The sequence below is a fragment of the Perca flavescens genome, chromosome 12 (assembly GCF_004354835.1).
Source record: "Perca flavescens isolate YP-PL-M2 chromosome 12, PFLA_1.0, whole genome shotgun sequence".
NCBI lineage: Eukaryota > Metazoa > Chordata > Actinopteri > Perciformes > Percidae > Perca > Perca flavescens.
Genome location: NC_041342.1, coordinates 18,947,653 through 18,967,574, shown reverse-complemented (window position 1 = coordinate 18,967,574; position 19,922 = coordinate 18,947,653). Strand labels below are relative to the sequence as shown.

Below are 19,922 nucleotides of genomic sequence, written 5' to 3'. Positions count from 1 at the left end.
GCCCAGTTTTAGCCATTTAATATTTTCATTTTGTCATAATAAGCAATGTTTACAGTTTGATTTGCAGTATAAAATAGAATAATCGTATTGGAATCAAATCTGATGTTTACACAAACTGGAAACATATGTTTATATATATATAAAGCATTCAATTAGTCAATAAAAGTCAGTGAAACTTACTTCATGTGATCTTTGATTCTGTGCAACATCTTTCTAATGAAAACATATTAAAATACACACCAGAGTGCAGTTCAGGATTTCTGCACACATGCAGTATAGAGTCAAAAACTAAAACTGATTTGAAAAGATCCCTTTGAAAGGTTTTTTACCTCACCTGTAAAAATATTTTAACTAGGTTAGACAACTATTTAATGTATTAGACATTTCTAAAATGTTTACAGCTTGATATCCTAGTTATATATATATATATATATATATATATATATATATATATATATATATAACTAGGATATCATATATATATAACTAGGATATCATATATATATATATATATATATATATATATATATATATATATATATATATATATATAGAGAGAGAGAGAGAGAGAGAGAGAGAGAGAGAGAGAGATTTCATGTAATAAGTAATGTAACTGTGTTATCTCTTACAGTTTTTCTTGATTGCTTTGATACAGCAGTCAACTCAAACTCCACATTTTTAAAACAGTTAACACACAGGCCGAAACAGTGGCACTCATGGTCAAAATGACATTTTGTTTGCAAAAGGCTCTAACCATGCCAAAACATTTAAAATATGCAACAAAAGCAAAAGTGTATGAATTCTTCCAATCAACCATTACACAGTGGACAACAAAATACAGTACTTGAATCAGTGCACCATTGCTTGTCATTGTAGCCTATTACTGTACATACCTTTCATGCCAATGCCATTTGTTTGTTGAAAACTGAAATACTGTAAATATTACACAAAATACATATAAACCAAAATAAAATCTATTACAGTAAAGTATAAACATTTATTACTTTAGAGTATAAGAAATAGCCACTATTGATAGTCTCTTCTGTCTTGACAATGGGGACACATGGCCAACCCTGCACACTGATTGCTAATTGAAGATTTGTGTGAATGAGTGTCAAACAGGTGCTTCAGTGATTTCATAGTGATGTAGGTAGTTTCTAATAGTTGGGAACAAATGTTTTTGTTTGGTTACCATAGCTAAAACAATGGAGTTTGGACTGCTTGAATGACATCCGTGTTAACTGTTCTTTAAAAGGGTGGGGAAAATGTGTCAATCCAATGAGAAAGGGTTAACACATTTGCAAGAGGTGTCTTCTGCTCTGCTGAGACAGTGATGATGAAAACCAAGTGGATCCCAGTTTCTTTAAGCAGGTCAAAGCAATCAAGAAAACTGTAAATCGTTTTTCCCCTACAGGTGTCTACCCTAGTAGTTTAAGAGGTGTAGGCGGTATGTGGTACTAAACTGCAAGACATATTGTAGTTTTGTAATGTTGTATGTTTTGTATGAAACCTGTATGGAGGTGGTTAGAAAGAAACAAGCTTTGTATTAAAGGTGCAAAGTATAAACATGTATAGCCTACACATTCACAACACGTAGGCCCACAGTAAGCAAGTCTGTTTTCTTTTGACAGCATTTTCTATCAACTCAAATCCCCCTTGGAAAGCAAAAAATTAAATACTTTTTATTAAACAAGCTGTTGCCTCGGTGACTTCTGGACTACGTAAATATTATTAGAGTGTGTGTTAAAGTAATGCTTACCTGGAAACTTGCTGCGGAACCTTTGTCTTCACTCGGCTTTTTACGTCGGATTTATTTTCACCCGGCACCGCTCTAGTTTGGCTGTGTAGCTCGCTGTACTATACATCCATGGTGTACCTTCTTTAGCTAATAATTTGATGTATTTTTGGCGATAAGACCTTGTGTTTTTGTTCATCGATGCCACTAAAGGATCAATCAAATTCGACCGTCGCCATGAAACCAGCAGTGGATGAGATGTTTCCTGAGGGCGCGGGACCGTACGTTGATCTGGATGAGGTGTGTTAGCTGACTGACTCATTAGTTTAGTTAGCTAGCTACGTAGCTATCGCTAGCTATATAAACACGTTAACGTTAGTTAGCTGTAACAACCAACTGTAGGCCTTCTTTATTGCCTTTTTGATTACAGCCTAATACTGTTAATACAAATTGTTATGTTTGTAAGTACATTGAGATCAACTTGGAGTCAAAGGTGTCAATTCTGGTATGTACACGTACTTGGCCAATAAAGCTGATTTTGTAGTATTTTTTTAGTATCTCATTGATCTACTTCATTTTACAAATTGACAAAGTATTTACGAGGAGCCAAATAATGTGGATGATAAACTAAACACAGTTTGACAAAAAGCTACCTTTTTGATTGACAAGCAGTCTGCAGGTTGGGATGAAAACAGCAAAATTAAACAATGGTGATTCAGAAATAAGGTTAATCATTATCTAGTGTGTAGAGCTTAAAATAGTTACAAAATATACTGTCTTTGCAGATTTATGTTTGACCACACAACAAAATTATAATGACACTGATTACTGTTGGTAGGTTTCTTTTCTGGCTGTCTTTCTTGGGTTGAATTTGTGCCTCTGAGCAGCATGTTTGTTCTCTGGCAGGCTGGGGGAAGCACAGGACTGCTGATGGACCTGGCTGCCAATGAAAAGGCAGTTCACTGCGACTTCTTCAATGGTAAACTATTTCTTCGTAGACATACAATTTGCCCTACCTTACCTTTGCACAATGGCAAACTGAGATTTCAACAGCAAAACCAACTGTCGACTTTAACCCCTCCATAAATATATTGAAAAAATACTGATTTATTGTTGTTGTGCACTGAGTTTGTCCATGTTGTCTGCAGGCATTGCATATACAACTGGCTTTACTTACAGTAATCTATTTAAAATATACACCTTTTTAATAAGGCTAGGGCTGTGTATTTACTTTATCATTGTCAGACAATTTGATGGTCTACAATTAGATAAAAATAAATAGACAAATGTGTAAAAATCTGTTACACTGAAGTTCAAAGCTAATTTGAGTCAGATTTAGCTCAGATTCAGTGACAATTCATCTAAGATTTGAAATGATTTCATAAAATTAATTGTACATGAAATAAAAGAATTGTGAGCCAAGTGCCCAAAATATACTGTCACACCAATAATACAAAATAATGGGTAATTATACATAAGGTGACATTTGGGGTAATCTCCAAAGATACATTTTTCACTGAAATGCTGCAGACTTCGTCCAGCGTTTCAACCATAAGACTTTTAAAAAATAATGGACAGAACTTCCGGGTCTGAAAAGTGAAGCCAATGCGGAGGTGTCTTAAACCTGCATTCTGTCTAATTTCCAGCAGGGGGGACTCCACTAGTTGCAAAAAGAAGTCATTGTATAGAAGTATATGATAAAATGACCCTAATTCTCACTTGATTTATTACCTCAGTAAAGATTTTCATAATGAGTTTATGGTCTCAATTGCTAGTTTCAGTTTTTTTTAAATTCACCGTAATGTTAATTTTGTAAATTATGATCCCATTTATTTTAAAATTGACAATAAAGCAGGGGATGCTGTACGGCGTGGCTACATGCTGATCAGTCAATCTGGTGCTGCAGTCAAAGAAAAGAAAAAAAAAAAAAAAAGACCTGTGTCCTTTACTAACTAAATGAGGTCAAGGATGTTGAAGAAAACACTCATACATCATTACAATACATAATTTAAAAAGCAACAGCCTATGGAGAGTGTAGAGGGGGACAGAAAATAACTTCTTAGGGTGGGTGTGGGTGGATGATATAAGGTGTGTTAAGCTGTGTCGATTTTTGATGAAATTCTCAGAATTTGAATCTGATGTGGGGTTTGACTCAACATGCAGTAGCTGTATCTCTTGCTTTTGTATTGATTTTCCAAGAGGTGTCTACAAATAAATATATCAATGCAAATTAATTTGGTTACTCAGGTAATCTGAAGTGAACTGAGGAGGAGTCAGTCATCTTCAAATAGGAAATAGTCAGTCTGGGCTGAATCTATTAGCACATGATGTTTTTTCACCCCTGGGCGTCAGAGCACTGCTGGTTCCACAGCAGGAAATAGCTTTATTGGCCCCAAAACATGCCTTGTACCCCTGCCCCCCTTTTTTTCAAACTGTGTTTTATAATGTAGTGTGATCTCTTGTCCTGAGGCGCAGCTACATCAAACAGCCACAACTTCTCGCCATATGCGACACAGATTCTACGCAGACTTCTCAGCAGGAGCTCTGTGGATGTGCTTTGTATGAGGCTCATTTAGGGTGGCAGGCTTTATTCCCTTCTGATAGAGATGTGTACCACTTAACTGTCTCCAGGCGTATTGAAAGCAGATCCCAATCCCTTTGCCTGCATTTAGAGTATGATAGGATTTTAAATGTTAATTTATTTAAACAATCAGTGTCACACTGGCTAGGTTTATTCACAGTCACAAAAGTGACAGTTTGTGCCAATTTGGGTTGTTTCACACTGAAATATTTAGGCTACAGCAGTTCTGTGGAAAAATAACTTCAGTGTGTGTTTAGGATTAGTCCTCGTGTTTTTAAGGGATTTTATAAAGCTTTTACTTCCTAGGCTAACAGGAAACTGCAGTATAATTAAACTGTTACTCCAAGTAACACAGGAATAATGTTTTTGGAAGTGTTTGTGCTTGAGGTAAAATACAGTATAAACACTACTGGCTCACATTCATTCTGTCAAATTGTCTGCATGATTTATTGTATCTAGTTTTAATTGGGTAATATGATTTACTGTATTTCTTCACTGCTGCTATTTTCATTAGTCTTGTTCAGTTAATCAGTATGGGTCAGACATCTCAGGCTGGACATTTAATAACGGATACATTATTTGGCCAAAGGTATGTGGACACCCTTTTCCTCTGGTGCTCTCTTAGTTCCAATTGAGGGACATCAAAATGCTATATTGCATACAGCAAGATCTTTGAGAAAGACCTTTTTCTGTTTCAACATGACAATGCCCCCATGCACTTTTGGGCACCCACATATTTTTTGGCTAATTGTGTATATGACTTTCAGAAGAAAAATACTGTACCGGCAGTTACAACATGGCAGAAGGAATTTTGTCACCTGAGCGTACCTGCCATACGTAGGTAATGTGTTGTGTGTGTTTTTTGTGTGAAGGATTTAGTTACAGCCAAAAGGTTATTCTCATGTTCTGTCTGATTTCTATGTTCTGAGTGCTTGATGACAGCTTTTAAAACAACAGTCTGTACACAAGTAGGAGTTACCTACCTAGTGCAAATTCTTGTGTGTAGTCTGCTGCATACAATGTACTGTACTGTATGTAGACTGACTTCAATTTTGAATGAATGCTTTATTTCAAACACATAAAAAAACACAAATTAAAATAATAAAAACTAAAAGAAAAAAACAGAAACAAAACAAAATATTAATTTAACATGTCCAAAAAAGGAATAGGAAGAAGTTATTTCCGTATTTTCTGATATTTTACAGATCATTTAATTGAAAAAAGGGGCAGATTAATTGATAATGAAAACAATCAGTTGTAGTCCTAGTTTGTATTTTACCTAGGAAACACCAGGGCTGCAAGTTATTATTTTCATCAAAGATTTATCTGCTGATAATTTTCTAGATTAGTTGATTCATTATTGTTCCTGAAATTGTAAAAATAAATCTGAAAGTAATGTCCCAAAACCCAAAGATACTCTGTTACTATCATATATGATGAAGAAAAGCATCAAATTATCATGCTTGTGAAGCTGTAAGTAGCCAACTTGTGACATATTTGCTTGAAAAATGACTAAAACGATGAATCAATTATCAAAATAGTTGCCGATTAATTGTCTGTTGATCGACTGGTCATTGCAGTTCTAGAAAACACACACACACACACACACACACACACACACACACACACATATGAAAAGAGCCATATCTAAAAAGGCAATGCCAAGACAACAGTAGTAGCTTGAGTGTTAAATGAAGGCTACCTGCAGAAACGGAGGATGTGGCACATATTCCCATGCCGGTTCATACACTTCTGCTGATGACCTCTGACCTCACAAACTGTCAGACCCACATGAAGACCGCTCAGCAGACTCCTCAGCAAGTGCATTCCCAGATCCTTTTATTTTTATCACCATGCACCCCTCCAACCCTCTCAACCTATAACACTGCTTTACGAGAAAATGTCTGGCTTGCAGAAACACAGCCCCTGTTTTTTGCATAGACAGTATATAATGGACCAATAGACCCCGTTGCTCTGGACGGAGACCAGTGAAGGCTATTAGAAGCACTTTTCCGGTGATGGCCAGCTTTACTGCGCAGCCTCCAACTGAGAGAATGTGACGTGAGCAACGTGTCTGAAAGTTGTAAGTCTTCTGGTAGCTGTGCCAAGAGAAATCTCAATCATTCCCAATCTTACAGATACGGAGACTGTAGGTGTATGTAAGGAGATAACATGGGCACAGGCTAATTATTCATCACTAACATGCTAGTTAACATTAGTAATTAAACCTAAACATCTCATGTAAGTCGAAACTGCCTGCGAGCTTCTCCTGTACTATACGGTAATTCCTCTACTATGCGACAGTAAGTCACTTGGTTATGACACAATCGTTAGCTTATTTTTACAAAAACGTCTGCTACGGAGCCATAACGTGAGGTACAAGGTAATGAAGCCTTTTATACATTGTCGTGTTTCTTTGGAACTAAACAACGGACAAATAGAGTCTTTAAACGCTTCAGATGTAAAGTTATTCGCAGTCAAGTGACATAAAAAAAAAATGGCGGTCAGCGGAATGCTAACAGGAGGTGATGGCCAGTTAGCAACAAAATGGCGCCATGATGGCTCGAGTTCTGAAGCGAAGCTTACCCCCTTGGTTTTTTGTCCGGCTGTTATGTAACTTTTGTTTAATAATTGTGTTTTTGTTTTTCACAGATTTTGAGGATCTGTTTGATGACGATGACATCCAGTGACCGAGACTAACACGTCTTCAGAGTAATGACGGATGATATTCACACCACTCCACTTTTCTTTTTCTTTTTTTTTGGTGGAAAGGAAACCAACCATTTACTGTCTAATGACATACAATTGCCTTTCATAGTTGTCCTAGGTTCAGTCTTTTTTTAAAACATCCTTCAAAAGTCGTGACCCGCTCCAGATGTTGTGAAATTCTTAACATCCCAAGGATTCCTTCATATATGGTATGTTAAAATTATGAGCTTGTATTGTGCTCATGTCTTCGACTGCTTCTAAACAGGATTGCAGGTTTTAGTGTGTTGGAGAACACCTGTTCAGAGCGTAATTATACATGTGATGGGCAGAGGCTCCATATGCTGTCGCCCTTAAACATGCGGCAGATGGCATATGATGAATGATGGTCTGCTAAAATGACTTAAATTATTTGTATAACGTGCATGATAGTCACATACAGTACATTCTGTGTGTTTGGTTTTATAGCTGCAGTCCTGTTCCATCATTCATTTGCACCTGTGTACAGTAGTTATGGATCCACACTTGTATTTTTGTGGTCAAAAATCAATAAATAGCATTTTGTATAAAAGAAGCCGCAATTGTGTCTGTCTTTCACTGTTTAATAATTATATTATTCATTTTTTTGAGCACTTTTCTACTAAAAAACATTGTACATAAACTAGATTAGATTAGAAGATATTGAAGACAGAAATTATGAACATTGCGAACATGTTTCTATATCTTTTATTTACCTTGCGTTTAATGCTTTGAAAACCAGGATAGTAATGTGCATGTAAACACATTCATTGATTTCAAGCTACTTTTAATAAGAAACTAACATAAATGAGTCAAAAAAAGGGTTTCACTTTGTTTATGTGTTGAGAAAACAATCTCACTTCAAGGTCCTTGTAGAAGCTCATTTAGGGCTTTCAATCATAAAACATGATCGTCATCAGCAGATTTTAGTTGGAATTGTAGATGTTCAAATTTTCAATTAGCACTTTAAGAACTGCTATAAAATAGACCTTAACGTTTTTTTTTCTTTTAAGTTCTTAAAGTGCTCAGAAGTGGGAAGTGGAGTGGAAACAATTAGTTCATTGATAGGTCGACTGATAGAAAAATAATCTACAACTATTTTGACAATCGATTAATCGTTTGTGTATTTTCATACACAAATACCAAACACTACTTCCAGCTTCTCAAAGGTGAATATTTGCTGCTTAGCTCTACTTTATTTAACCAGAAACACATCTTTGGGTTGTGCACTGGTGGTTGGACAAAGAAAGACATCAAAAGAATGAACTTTGAACCTTTATCAAGTTGATAACTGATCAGTTATAAGATAAAGATAAAGGTCAGTTATAAGATTTTAAAATTGTTCTGTTTTATTTCAGCAATATGAAGTGTAGAATGTAAAAGTAAATCCGAGAAACCTCAAGGATCAGCCAGAGTGTTATCAACTCCAATACTGCAGCCAATAAAAAAATAAGACATGGTAACTTAAGGAGAAGAGCTTTATAAACAGAAACCAATACTTACTGCCAAAATGAAAGAGCAAGGACAGTTTTTGCAATAAATTGTAAGCTATCTGCCTATAGATTACATCACCACTGTCAAAAAGAAAGACCTCTTTAAAAAAAGTTGTGTACAGAACATGCGAGAGACCAGCCTATTGTAGTTTCTGCATTGCAGCATAAAGTATTTTTCATTCTCAGTTTGTCAGTAAGATATATAGATTTGAAAAGTGTTTACTGTATAATGAGAGACTCCCTCAATAGCAGTACCAATGAGAATTTTGATCTGAAGGTCAATAATATTTCTTGTTTTGGGCAACAGCATATTGGGTTTTTATTATTATTCAGCACAAGTTGGAGACTGATATGAGGCTTCTGAAGAGCACAAAATGCAAACTGCAGGTTTTTAACAGCTCGCTGTACAGAATCAGCACAACAAAGAACTGTGCTGTCAGCATAGACATGTCCAACAGTTATGTACAAGACAATGGTTTTAATAATACTCAAAAACTCTTGATTGTGCAATTACCAGCAATACACACAAAGTACTATCTGATGGGAATTTGTAAAATGAAGTACATGCTCAAGGATCACAGCCAATTAACGTTTAATGGCAGGAAATAATCAACTACAACAAACAACTACTATTACAATTGCTTTAGAAAGTCATGAACAGGAGATAGCTCTGGCAAAGCGAGACTTTGATTAGCCTGTCTAAACACGGCACAACAAGCTACTCTCTGCAGAATGAAATGCCAATTGTGGAGCGCTTTAAGAAGATTAGTTATTAAAAATGCCTAATTCTGGGTGTGCAGGACAATGTAGAGATTAGACAAGATTATGTTATAATTTATATAATTTATATTACATTATTGAGACTAAGAGTCTACAGCCATGCTAGTGTCTGTGAGGCTGTACTCAGGCAAAGTGGTGCTTTGAGCTTAAACCTACATTGTGTAATTTTTTGAGTTAATTATTAGCAAAAACCCCTTTGTTCTTTCACAAATATGTGCTCATTCATGTGTAATTACTTCCACCAACTAATCAAAGTATTTTTGTAAATGTAGAATCTGCCATTCAGAATCATTCAGAATACATACGAGCGAGTCGCTCGAATGACAGCAGCCATGTAGCGCCTTCATCTTTGAAATACATTAGCCAAAGAGGGACATACTTCCGCATTTTCACCTATTGACACCGTGACAAATGCAAGGGGGAAATTACTCGCCAGGGAAGCGAAAAAGAGAATTAAAACGACAACGCGACAGGCAAAGCAACAAGACCAAAGTTAATATTTGAGTGGCTAGAACAGCTGCGTGTAAACGATGGAGAGAGCTAATTTCGGGTTCGGCCACCATAGGAGGAAGGGCTAGAAAGTAATATTCATTTGGTTGTCATATACAATTTCACTGCTAGATGGGAGAAATTCTTACACAATGTAGCTTTAACGTGAACTTTGCATGCAGGCATGCTCCAAATGACAATGATGACGTGATATGTATACCATGTTCACTATCTTAATTTAGCATTAGCATGCTAACATTCGCTAATTAGCTTTAGCCACAAAGTACAGCTGAGGCTAATACAAACAATATGGCAACAGAAATGACAAACAACAAAGGAAATTGTTCTGTTATTTTGACAATTGAGTCAATATTTGTGAACTCAACATTCACTCAAAGCCACAAACCCCAGATTTACTGTAAGTCTTCAGTGTGTGAATGCATTGAAACACTGGTCTAATGACATTGAATGTGAAATCTGAAATGTCTGACATTTTGAAACTACTAGCCTACATGAACTTTATTTGATTTAAGCAGTGATAGCTCTGAGACATTAAATTAAACTGAGCACAGCATGCATTACAGTATTTTGTCTTTCTTTCTTACTTCGGAAATACCAATACAATATGTTTAAACGTATTTTTTTCATGTTCAATCAAATATTTATTCCTCTTTTAACACTCACCTTTTAATTATTAATAATCACAGAATGATCCCTTGCTGATTTATTTCTATGTGACATAACTTGAACCAAACTAAGGTAACATAAAAGCATTTGACAGACATCGTCATTTTTTACAAGGGTCTGTGTTTTTAATGAGCTTTTCTTTCACAAGTGGTATGCGCTTTATGGGTTTTTAGCCTGAATTTTTGTTAAGTTGTGAATTGTCCATGCACATAAAGAGACAGACATCTCTCCTGATGGCTGTTCTGCTTTAAGCTGAAGAAGACAGTCATTTGTCTCCTTCTGTGACAGCCCCAGTTACTTTGAAATGTGTAAATTGCAGGGATCATAGCCAAGGCTGAGGCATCATCAGTTATGCAAGAGGGAGGGACACAGTCCTAGGAGACACACTGTACGGCAGTAAAAAGACAGCATTTAGGAACTGAGTGGAAGATGATGCTTAAGGCAGAATACTTTGATTTAGTTTTGTTATTGATTTAATATAGACAATAGGACTCAAAATATGTTGATATCTAACTTTTAGCTGAAGCTGCTCTGCCATTTATTGTATACATATAGGCCCATTACTGTATAGCCTACTGTTTTAATGATTCCCAGGAGGTATGGTCAAAGGCTCAACTAATTTGAAATATATATATATATATATATATATATATATATATGTAAGGGTTGAAATAGATAACTAAAAATAATGATTAAACAGTTGAAATGGTAGATAAAAGTAATGGATAAATAATGAAATAGCTTTAAGCAATGAATAAATAGTTGAAATAGTCAGCTAAGGTAATGGATAAATGGTTAAAAGAATTAGCCTATATAAAAGTAATGATAAATGGTTATGATAAACGGTTTATATACGTTAGCTAAAAGTTTGGGATACATTTTCTTTAAATAGTTAACATTAGCTAAAAGTTCTGAATAAATTGTTTAAATATATTAGCTTAAAGTTATGATAAATGGTTGAACTATGTTAGCTAAAAGTTATGAATAAACGGTTGAAATACATTAGCCAAAGGTTATGGATAATGTTTGAAATAGTTAACGTTAGCTAAAAGTTATTGATAAATGGTTGAAATTTGTTTGCTGAAAGTTTGTTAGTGTATGTTTTTTCTTCTTGTTTCACATTGTTCAGCTAATGTTTTCTAGTTTCCATAGCTCCCATATACAGTATATTCCACTGACACAGGCTGGAGGCTGTACAGGCTACGTGGCACAATCCTAACATCAGGAGCCTGTACAAAAAAACAGTAGTGTTAGCATGCTGGTCCTAATGTCTCTGCACATACAGCTGCAGCTGTTAGTGGCCTACCTCTGCTAATGACTCCAGCTTCCTCCATGTTGTTAAATAAAAACATGTATGTGCAAGAGGAGTGAGTAAAAGAATGCTTGTTTTCACAGTGACATGGCTAAATGTTTGAAAACGTGAAACTATCTTTTTAAAATTTAGGTCTATTGGTCTGGCCAATGAAAATAAAAAAACAACACTTGTAGTGCATTTTCCCCCCTCCAATATAACTCATTAGCTCCTAAATAAAACAGCTGAGTAACAAGCCAGCATCAAGTTTGGAACAGAAAGACTGGTGCAACTTCTGCACTTCTGTAGCATTGCACCACTAAAATGAAATGAGTCACGTACCTGTCATCCTGGACAATATTGCACACACATATCTCAATACGCTGATGCAACACAGTAGTTATTTCAGAAATAGTTTTTTTTTATTCTTTGCAATCAATTTTTACAGAGAGATTGTTCTTATGGAGATAAAGCACGAACAGAAACAAGCTGTTTATCTGACTGAGTAGAGGAGGTTATTGTTATGTACTTCTTGTTATTTACTGCTAGATTCTGTTTAATATATCTTTTTTTCTTCTTGTGTATCATCAGGACTACCTCTTGCTTTACTGTTTCCACTGAAAGTTTTATCAGCACCACCGCTGTGATAGCCTCAGGCAATTCTTTATCTGCTCTCCTCTAACAGACGCTTCAAGCTGTGTGGATTTAACACTGAGCTGTACTGTATATAAATTTAGAATCTCAAAATCATCCAGTGGCTTAGATACAATGTCACCTCGCACGTTGACCCCAAATTCCAAACCTGTGAGGAAAAAAACTCAGCGTTAACTGGCACCTTGTTAATGTTGCTCCACTGAAAGCAGTTGTGCTGCTTACTTCTCCTAATTACAGGAACCCAATTGGTTGGACGGATGGCAGTGCAGTAGCCAATCCTGGAGCGCCTACCAGCATGCTGGAGCCGTATGACATGCCTTTTTGTCTTTAATGACCAAGGGGGCTCCTTTAAAATGATTCCCTGTCTGTCGGTCCCATAGGTAGAGGTTTTAGACAGCTCAGATACAGTGCAGCAAGCCCCCCTTCAAGAAGCTCGATCCAGAGAGGCGCTGGATCCAGAGGTGATCACAGGAGGCCAGAACTTCAGCATTTTTGCAGGTAAGGATTGATGCATGTTGCTAAAATGTATATATTTGTAGTTTATTGAGCCACAGCAACTGTCTGCAACTTCACTGTCGTTGGATGAAAAGTGAGAAAGTCCTCAAATGTGTGAAACTGTAGAAGACAATCTCCCTTTTTGAGCACAGTGGCTGTAATTAACAGACACAAGAACATTTCAAGCTCTTGGCTGTTTAATTGTTCAGTTGAGTCGCTTTATTTGATATTCTAATATTCATAACTAAAGTCTTATTTTGCTCAGTAATCCTTGAAAAAGCTTTATTACAGCATGTCCCCAATCCTCTCTATTGTCTTGGCATCAGCCAGTTACATTAAAGCTTTCCGAGTGCTTTGTCTTCTCATTTCAATATCTAACACAAGACACAGAAATCAATCCAAGTCTAGTTGCATTGTAATATTACTGTATCATGCCAGAGACTCATACTTTATTAAATATCTTAAAAAATACAACAACAATTATCAACATTATCAGTGAATATTGTTTCTGTCTTCTTACCTCAGGAAGCACATAAAACAGAAAATGTTACGCATTGGACGACCATCGACTTCCCTGATCCACACAGGATTCCTGTTAGCTATTGTTTTACTACCAGGTGAGACTTGATTTACACATTTTAACTGATTTAAAATGTATCTATGACTTTATCTGATAATCTAAAGCAGGGGTCTTCAACAATATTTAAGCCAAGAACCCCTTAACTGAGAGAGACGGATAAGGGACCCCCCTACTACATATATTGTATAAAATGAAGTTGCATATTAAACTGGGCCTAAAGCCTTTATACATACTTTTTTTTTTGCATAGAATACTTAAAACATACATGTAGCATGGTGAGTCCTTAGGATGAACTGTATCTGTGGATGCTATCTTAGTGACTACCTTACCTATGGGCCAGTAAGCCTATCATCAGTGGGGTTTTATATTTGCTAATAATATGTGGGATTCATGTTAAGACTTTTCAATTTTTGAAAAAACTTTCAAAAATTAACAATAATTTAGAGGCCCCCCTGCGCTGACTCTGAGGACCCCCAAGAGGTCCTGGACCCCCTGTTGAAGATCCCTGATCTAAAGATGTAGTTAGCAGACAGAAGGAAATGTACTCAAATGAAATGGTAGTTGTTCCTCTTAACATTTATAACTGCACATGCAAAGATGTAGTCACATCACTGAAGATACTGAGGTCTTTTGGGGAATTAAAATGACCTCATATTCTACAATGATACTTGGATGTTTTTTTAATTCTGAAATTTTACAACAAGTATCTTTAAAATTGACAGTTTTTAGGCAGACAATAAAATGATATAACAATGAAGTTTGTTGCATTTAGAGTTTCTCCACAATACTAATATTTGTGGCAGTGAGGCAACTTTGAAACACCATTTAGATCAGTGGTTCCAAACCTCTGTGGTTTTAGTGTCTACAGGTTATGCTTTTCATTTCACAGTCCAAAGCTTGATGTTTCCTTCTCAGATTGTTTCATTTGAAGGATTTTTAGAGGCCTGGGGAGGTAAAAGTACTCAGTAGTTTACATAAATGTTATTTTCTGTAACTAGTTTTATTTTCTTTCTAATCTATTTAATCATCTTCCTTCCTTTGGGCGAGGCATATGTTGAATATGTGTGTGTTTTTGGCAGAGATGGAATGTAACCAAATACATTTACTCAAGTTATACAAAATTTAGGTACTTATACTCCACTTTAGTGCTTCCATATTATGTGACTCATTGTACTTTTTGCTCCACTACATTTATCTGATTTAGTTGCTCTGCTGAGTGAGATTTCAAATAGAAAACATATGATGACTTTATAAAATATGACACGCACATAAATTACCCAATAGTTAAACAGTATAATGTAGTTAAAGAAAGCTCCACTTTGACCAACTACAACTACATTTAAAATGCTACTTTCACATTAGCGCATCAGGAACAATATATAAGACAATATACAAAAATATATATCACGTGTTGTTTGTCCGCATAACAATTACTTTTACTTTTGATTCTTTAAGTATATTCTACTGATAACACTATGTACTTTTATTTAAGAAAGATTTTCAATATAATACTTTTTCTTGTAATGTAGTACTTTTACACCACTGTATTGCTACTTTTACATAAGTAAAAATACTGTGAACTTCTTCGTCACTTTGGGCTTATGACCTCGATATTTCTAAAATCCTGTTCACATCCCTGAGCACTGGGACATTAATCTATGGCACAGAATTACACCATTACCCTCATCTCTAGAGTCATAAAAAAACATGTATCCCTGCTCCTCTGGGATATTTTCCACATTAATAAATTAGGAGGACTGTAAGTTTCTGCTATAATCAGCTGACTTGGCTTGTTTTCTCGTAGTTGTTAACTTCTGAAGGAAACAACCGGTGGAACAGAAGACACACTCCACATGTGGAAACAGGGATATAAACGGACAAGTCCCCTCCCACCTTCCACTTTTACAGTGTATCGAAAATTGGTTTGTGTGAGGGCCCACTCTTTGTAGTTTTACAGGTTAACTTTAAGGACGCCCCCATTAGTTGCACAAGCTCCACCAGTCTGTCTCAAAGCCTAATAGAGTGTCTGCAGGAGGAGGAGGGGCTGCCTGTGTCGGGGCGCCAGAGCCCCATCACCTGCCGTCTTTCACCCAGGGGCTTACTAGCAAGTCAGCGTTTTCCTGATGTTTAGGGAAAGCTCAACATCTGGTCCCAGTCAGCTAACATCCCTACTGCTGCTAATGTGGCTGCTGCTTGTGTTTTACAGAGTTTCTGGGGGCCGTTCCAGTGGAGAAGTACAGACAGGGGCAAGGTAAGGACCTGTGGCGTGGCATGTGGGACACGTTGGCTGTTATAGTCACTGAAGTCACAAATTAATTGGGGAGTGGACATTAAAACAGAAAATAAGTTGGCCACAATTTTCATAATTGATTAATCATTTTAATAACAGGAGCATCAAACAAACAATATGATATCTATTTTATTCAAATAAAAATATCAAGGAACATCTTGTACATCTTATCCACAAACAAAGTCCATTCGGTTCTGAACAGATCAGAACAAAAACTACAAGACAACATCTCTAAACACATATTTAATGAAACACAAACAAGCTTAGCTCATAAATCTTTTACATCTTAAAGCAGTAGTTATAACCGTATACGCTTTCTTTCTGAGAGACTACTCACATGTCTGTAAAGTAAATATGTAGCTGGAGCCTACATATTTTTACCTTAGCTTAGCATAAAGACTGGAGCCAGGCTAGCTGTTTCCCCCTGTTTCCAATCTTTATGCTAAATGAGAGTGGTTTCAATCTTCTCATCTAACTCTAAAAGCAAATATGCAGAGTTTTTTTTCAGTGTTGAACTACTCTTTTATTAATTTCATATTTAAATATTTATATATGTGTGTATTTTGAAACACATTAATTTTCACTGTAAGCTGGTTAGTTTATTGACTTAAATATCACAATACAAACTAAAATAAATAAAATAACTTTACATGATTAAATAAAAACACTATCTAACACAATTTCCCATACAATACAATGCATATAAATTAAAGTATGTAACTTAAGTTAGACTTTTGTGTGTGCCTGTAAATAGTTAATAGTGAAAATAGATAATTGTGAGTCTGAGGATATAAAAATACAAATCTTTTATACTCAACAGATAAAAAAAATACAGTATCTATTTTATCTTAATACGTCATTTGTAATTCTGGCTTCAGCACACCTAATTTAGTCCACTCTCTCCCCCTTGTCTCCCCTTTTGTGCCTGCAGTGTCTGATGATGTGAACGCTGAGGCCATGGAGAGCCTGAAGACGCTGGTTCGCAACAGAAGGAATGCCCCCGTCTTGGCTGTGCCCCAGTTCAAACGCCTGCCGGACTTTTGGGGATGGTACAAGTACTTCATGGACAGCCACAACCAAGAAGGAGTGAGTGGAGTTTGTCTCACATTAATAATTTAGTTTCTCCCAGTGAGGATTATGAAACAGTGCTTGTTTTTCCTTATAACCTGTTTGCATTTAACATTTTAAGAAAGACTGATTTAAACAGCTTTTGACCATGATTATATAAAAGTACTGATATGCCCTCTAAGCAGTGTCACATGAACGCCTACCAAGAGTCAGGTTTTGTTCTGAGGTTTCTGTCTCTTAAAAGGAAGTTTTTCCTTGCCAAGTTTGCACCAAATGCTTGCTCTCTTATATAGTATAATTATTATACTAAGTTACTTTTCAATGCAGGTTGTGTATTCTTCTCATGCATGCAAGCTCTGTGGTTTAACAAGAGTCAAGCTGTATAGATGAGTAACAAGACAGTGAGCTGAAAAAGAACCAAGGACTTGTGTGAAAGTGTTCATCTATCAAGGGCTTTCTTCAAATTATTTTTTTTTATTTTAGTTTTAATCTCTATGGCATGTAAATCATATGGAATCAGAGAAGATTTATTAATGGTGTCCCCTTTTTCGCCCAATATTTCAGGTTGAGGATCTGGATCGTCTGTATATGGCCTACCTGCAGAACAAGCACAGGTCAGAGGAGGGCCCAACTTTCAACCACTACCTCAAGCACCTCAGTGAAATCTACAAGTCTTGTGCCGATTCTGATGATCCAGAGTGCATCTCTGAGTCTACCAGCAAGCCAAAGGCTGCACTGGTGATGCCCGCCCCCATCAAGTCTGCTGCCGTCAGGATGTGCAATCCTTACCTCGACCCCTACTGCCTCTTCCCCCTCGTCCCCAAGGCTGCCCTACAGCCTGAGCCAGCTCCAGCCAAGGTGCCAGCCCCCATCCTCACCCCCATGTTGCCCATGCCCCTGAAGAGCCCCAGTGGCTTCTACTACTACGCCCCCGTCTTGGAGCCCTTCCTGAGCGCTGAGCAGAGGTCTGAGCTGCTGAGGATCTGCAACTCTGAAGATGTGGAGTGTCTGCAGTATCACCTGAGGGCAGCTTATGGCTACCGCCCAGCACCTGGCCCAGCCCCATCCTACGCCGCCCTCAAATGTGACCCCAAAGATCCCTACTGCATGCCCCCCCTGGTCCACAAAGCCCCCACTGGCTTCTACCACCTGCTCTACCCCAGCTGTGACCCAGCAGTCGATCCTCTGTGTGTGACCAACGCTGCTGCTTCTGCTCCCCTCGCTGCAGAGGGGTCCCCTAAAGAGCAACACTGCAACCCTCTCTTTGACGGTGGCTGCAACCCACTGACTGCCACCAAGCTGTCTGGCCTCACCAAGCCCGTACTGGAGTACGCCCCCAAGGATGAGCCCGCACCTCCTGCTGCTCCTCTGGCCTGTGACCCTCGCTATGACCCATTCTGCATACTGGCAGCCGCCGCTGCCCTGCGTAGGCCCGCTCCGCAGATCCCCGAGCACCAGGTCTGAATTTGAAGTCCTGCTACTAGGATAGAATAGTTAAATGTTTTGACTAATCTAGTGTATTCTTGCTTGTTGAATGGTTCAATTAACTGTTTATTCCTTTTCATTTGGTTTATTAAATGATGTAGTTAAAAGAAATGGGTGTTGCATAATGCTTTTACTTGCTATCTATGATCTGCTTTGCATCTGTTTTGAACCAAAAACACAAATCAATCAATCAACCAGGTCCGCTACAAGCTTGGCATCCACGGCAAGACCAAAGAGGGCTACGACTGCTATGTGCACTATGACAAAGACTGCACCCCAGTGAAGTCTGGCTCCGAGGCCAAGGCCGACATCAAGGCTCCAGCCAAGCCCTTCTGCCATCCGTTCGACCCCAACTGCGGAAAGTTTGCTTCACCCTCCGGCGTCGAAGCCCTGAAGCCAGACAAGGATGGCATAATCCTGCCTGACCCAGACTGCGACCCTGAATACGACTACAACTGCCGCCTGCGTCGGCCCAAGCCCGCTACTGTTGCTGATGAGCCCGCAGCTGCTGAGGATAAAGCTGCTGATGAGCCTGCCAAGGAGGTTGCTGTCCAACGCTTCGAAGACTTCCTCAGGGGCGTCATGAGCCAGCACAAGTAGATTTCAGAAATAACAACAGAATCAACACCTACTAGATAATCTACCTGGCAGAATTGAAACTCACTCTGTAGTCCCTAATCGTTATGGACTTCATGGACCACAAGCTTTCACAATATCATCAAGTCCATCCAAAACTATAAAATAAATCAGAAAATATTGCAGCTGTTAAATAGTGAATCTGATTTCCCAAGAAAATCTGAAGGTATCTTAGTTTTGGTCTGTTTTTACAAATGTGGAACAACTGAAGAGGGCGGAGCAACATAGAACATGTTAAACGTGTGTATTAAATACTTCATGTGTGTATGTTTGTAGAAAAGAGTCGTATGTATAGATGTGTAGACAGATTAGGGGTAGTTTGAATTTGTGTTACCGGGTAAGAATTTCTCTCTGTTGTACATTCTCTGTTTCCATTTAAGTTACCCTATTTAATGTTGTTTTTCACATTTTTTTGTAACTCTAAACTCATAATGCTTCATCTGTTTAGTTTTAATAAAGATCTAAATAAAAAAGATTGTAAAAATGTCTGAGTTTTCTTTCTGGAGGTTTAATTATCCTGTTATGTCTGAATTATCTGCACACTGAGGTCACAAGCAGATTAGATGATGATAGCAGCAAAAACACCACTGCTTAAGTATCCAACAAATATTCTGAATGTTTTTCACCATTTTAGAGGGAGCCTGCTCTGCACACAGCATTTCATCACATCAGTCTACAGATGTTTCAACATGCAGAATGTAGTTGAGCCTCAGTGTGCCAGCTGGCACCACTTTATGTCCCGCTATTTTAAAAATAGCCCATTGTTGCTACAGCTGCACATTTTATATTCACACATAATCTCCAAAATATGTGTTTTGAATAATAGTACATCACACTACAAGAATAACACACTACAGATATGCGCATTGCTGTGTGAGGCTTTAATCAAGCACGGCGGTGCTTTAATATACTTTCTAATGTTAGCATGCTAACA

General features: G+C 37.4%; 2 protein-coding genes across 2 annotated transcripts; both read left to right on the top strand.

Annotated features, from left to right (window-relative positions):
• The first annotated feature begins 1,774 nt into the window (after positions 1–1,774).
• Positions 1,775–7,596, top strand: LOC114564734 (COP9 signalosome complex subunit 9). Its single transcript, XM_028592246.1, has 3 exons — positions 1,775–2,035; positions 2,642–2,714; positions 6,969–7,596. The coding sequence occupies exons 1-3, from the start codon at positions 1,937–1,939 to the stop codon at positions 7,004–7,006; spliced, it is 210 nt and encodes a 69-aa protein (XP_028448047.1). The 5' UTR covers positions 1,775–1,936; the 3' UTR covers positions 7,007–7,596.
• Positions 7,597–12,548: 4,952 nt separating this feature from the next.
• On the top strand, positions 12,549–19,317 carry and2 (actinodin2). Its single transcript, XM_028594301.1, has 7 exons — positions 12,549–12,584; positions 12,815–12,932; positions 15,459–15,617; positions 15,716–15,760; positions 16,731–16,885; positions 17,432–18,325; positions 18,551–19,317. The coding sequence occupies exons 1-7, from the start codon at positions 12,549–12,551 to the stop codon at positions 18,950–18,952; spliced, it is 1,809 nt and encodes a 602-aa protein (XP_028450102.1). The 3' UTR covers positions 18,953–19,317.
• Positions 19,318–19,922: the final 605 nt, after the last annotated feature.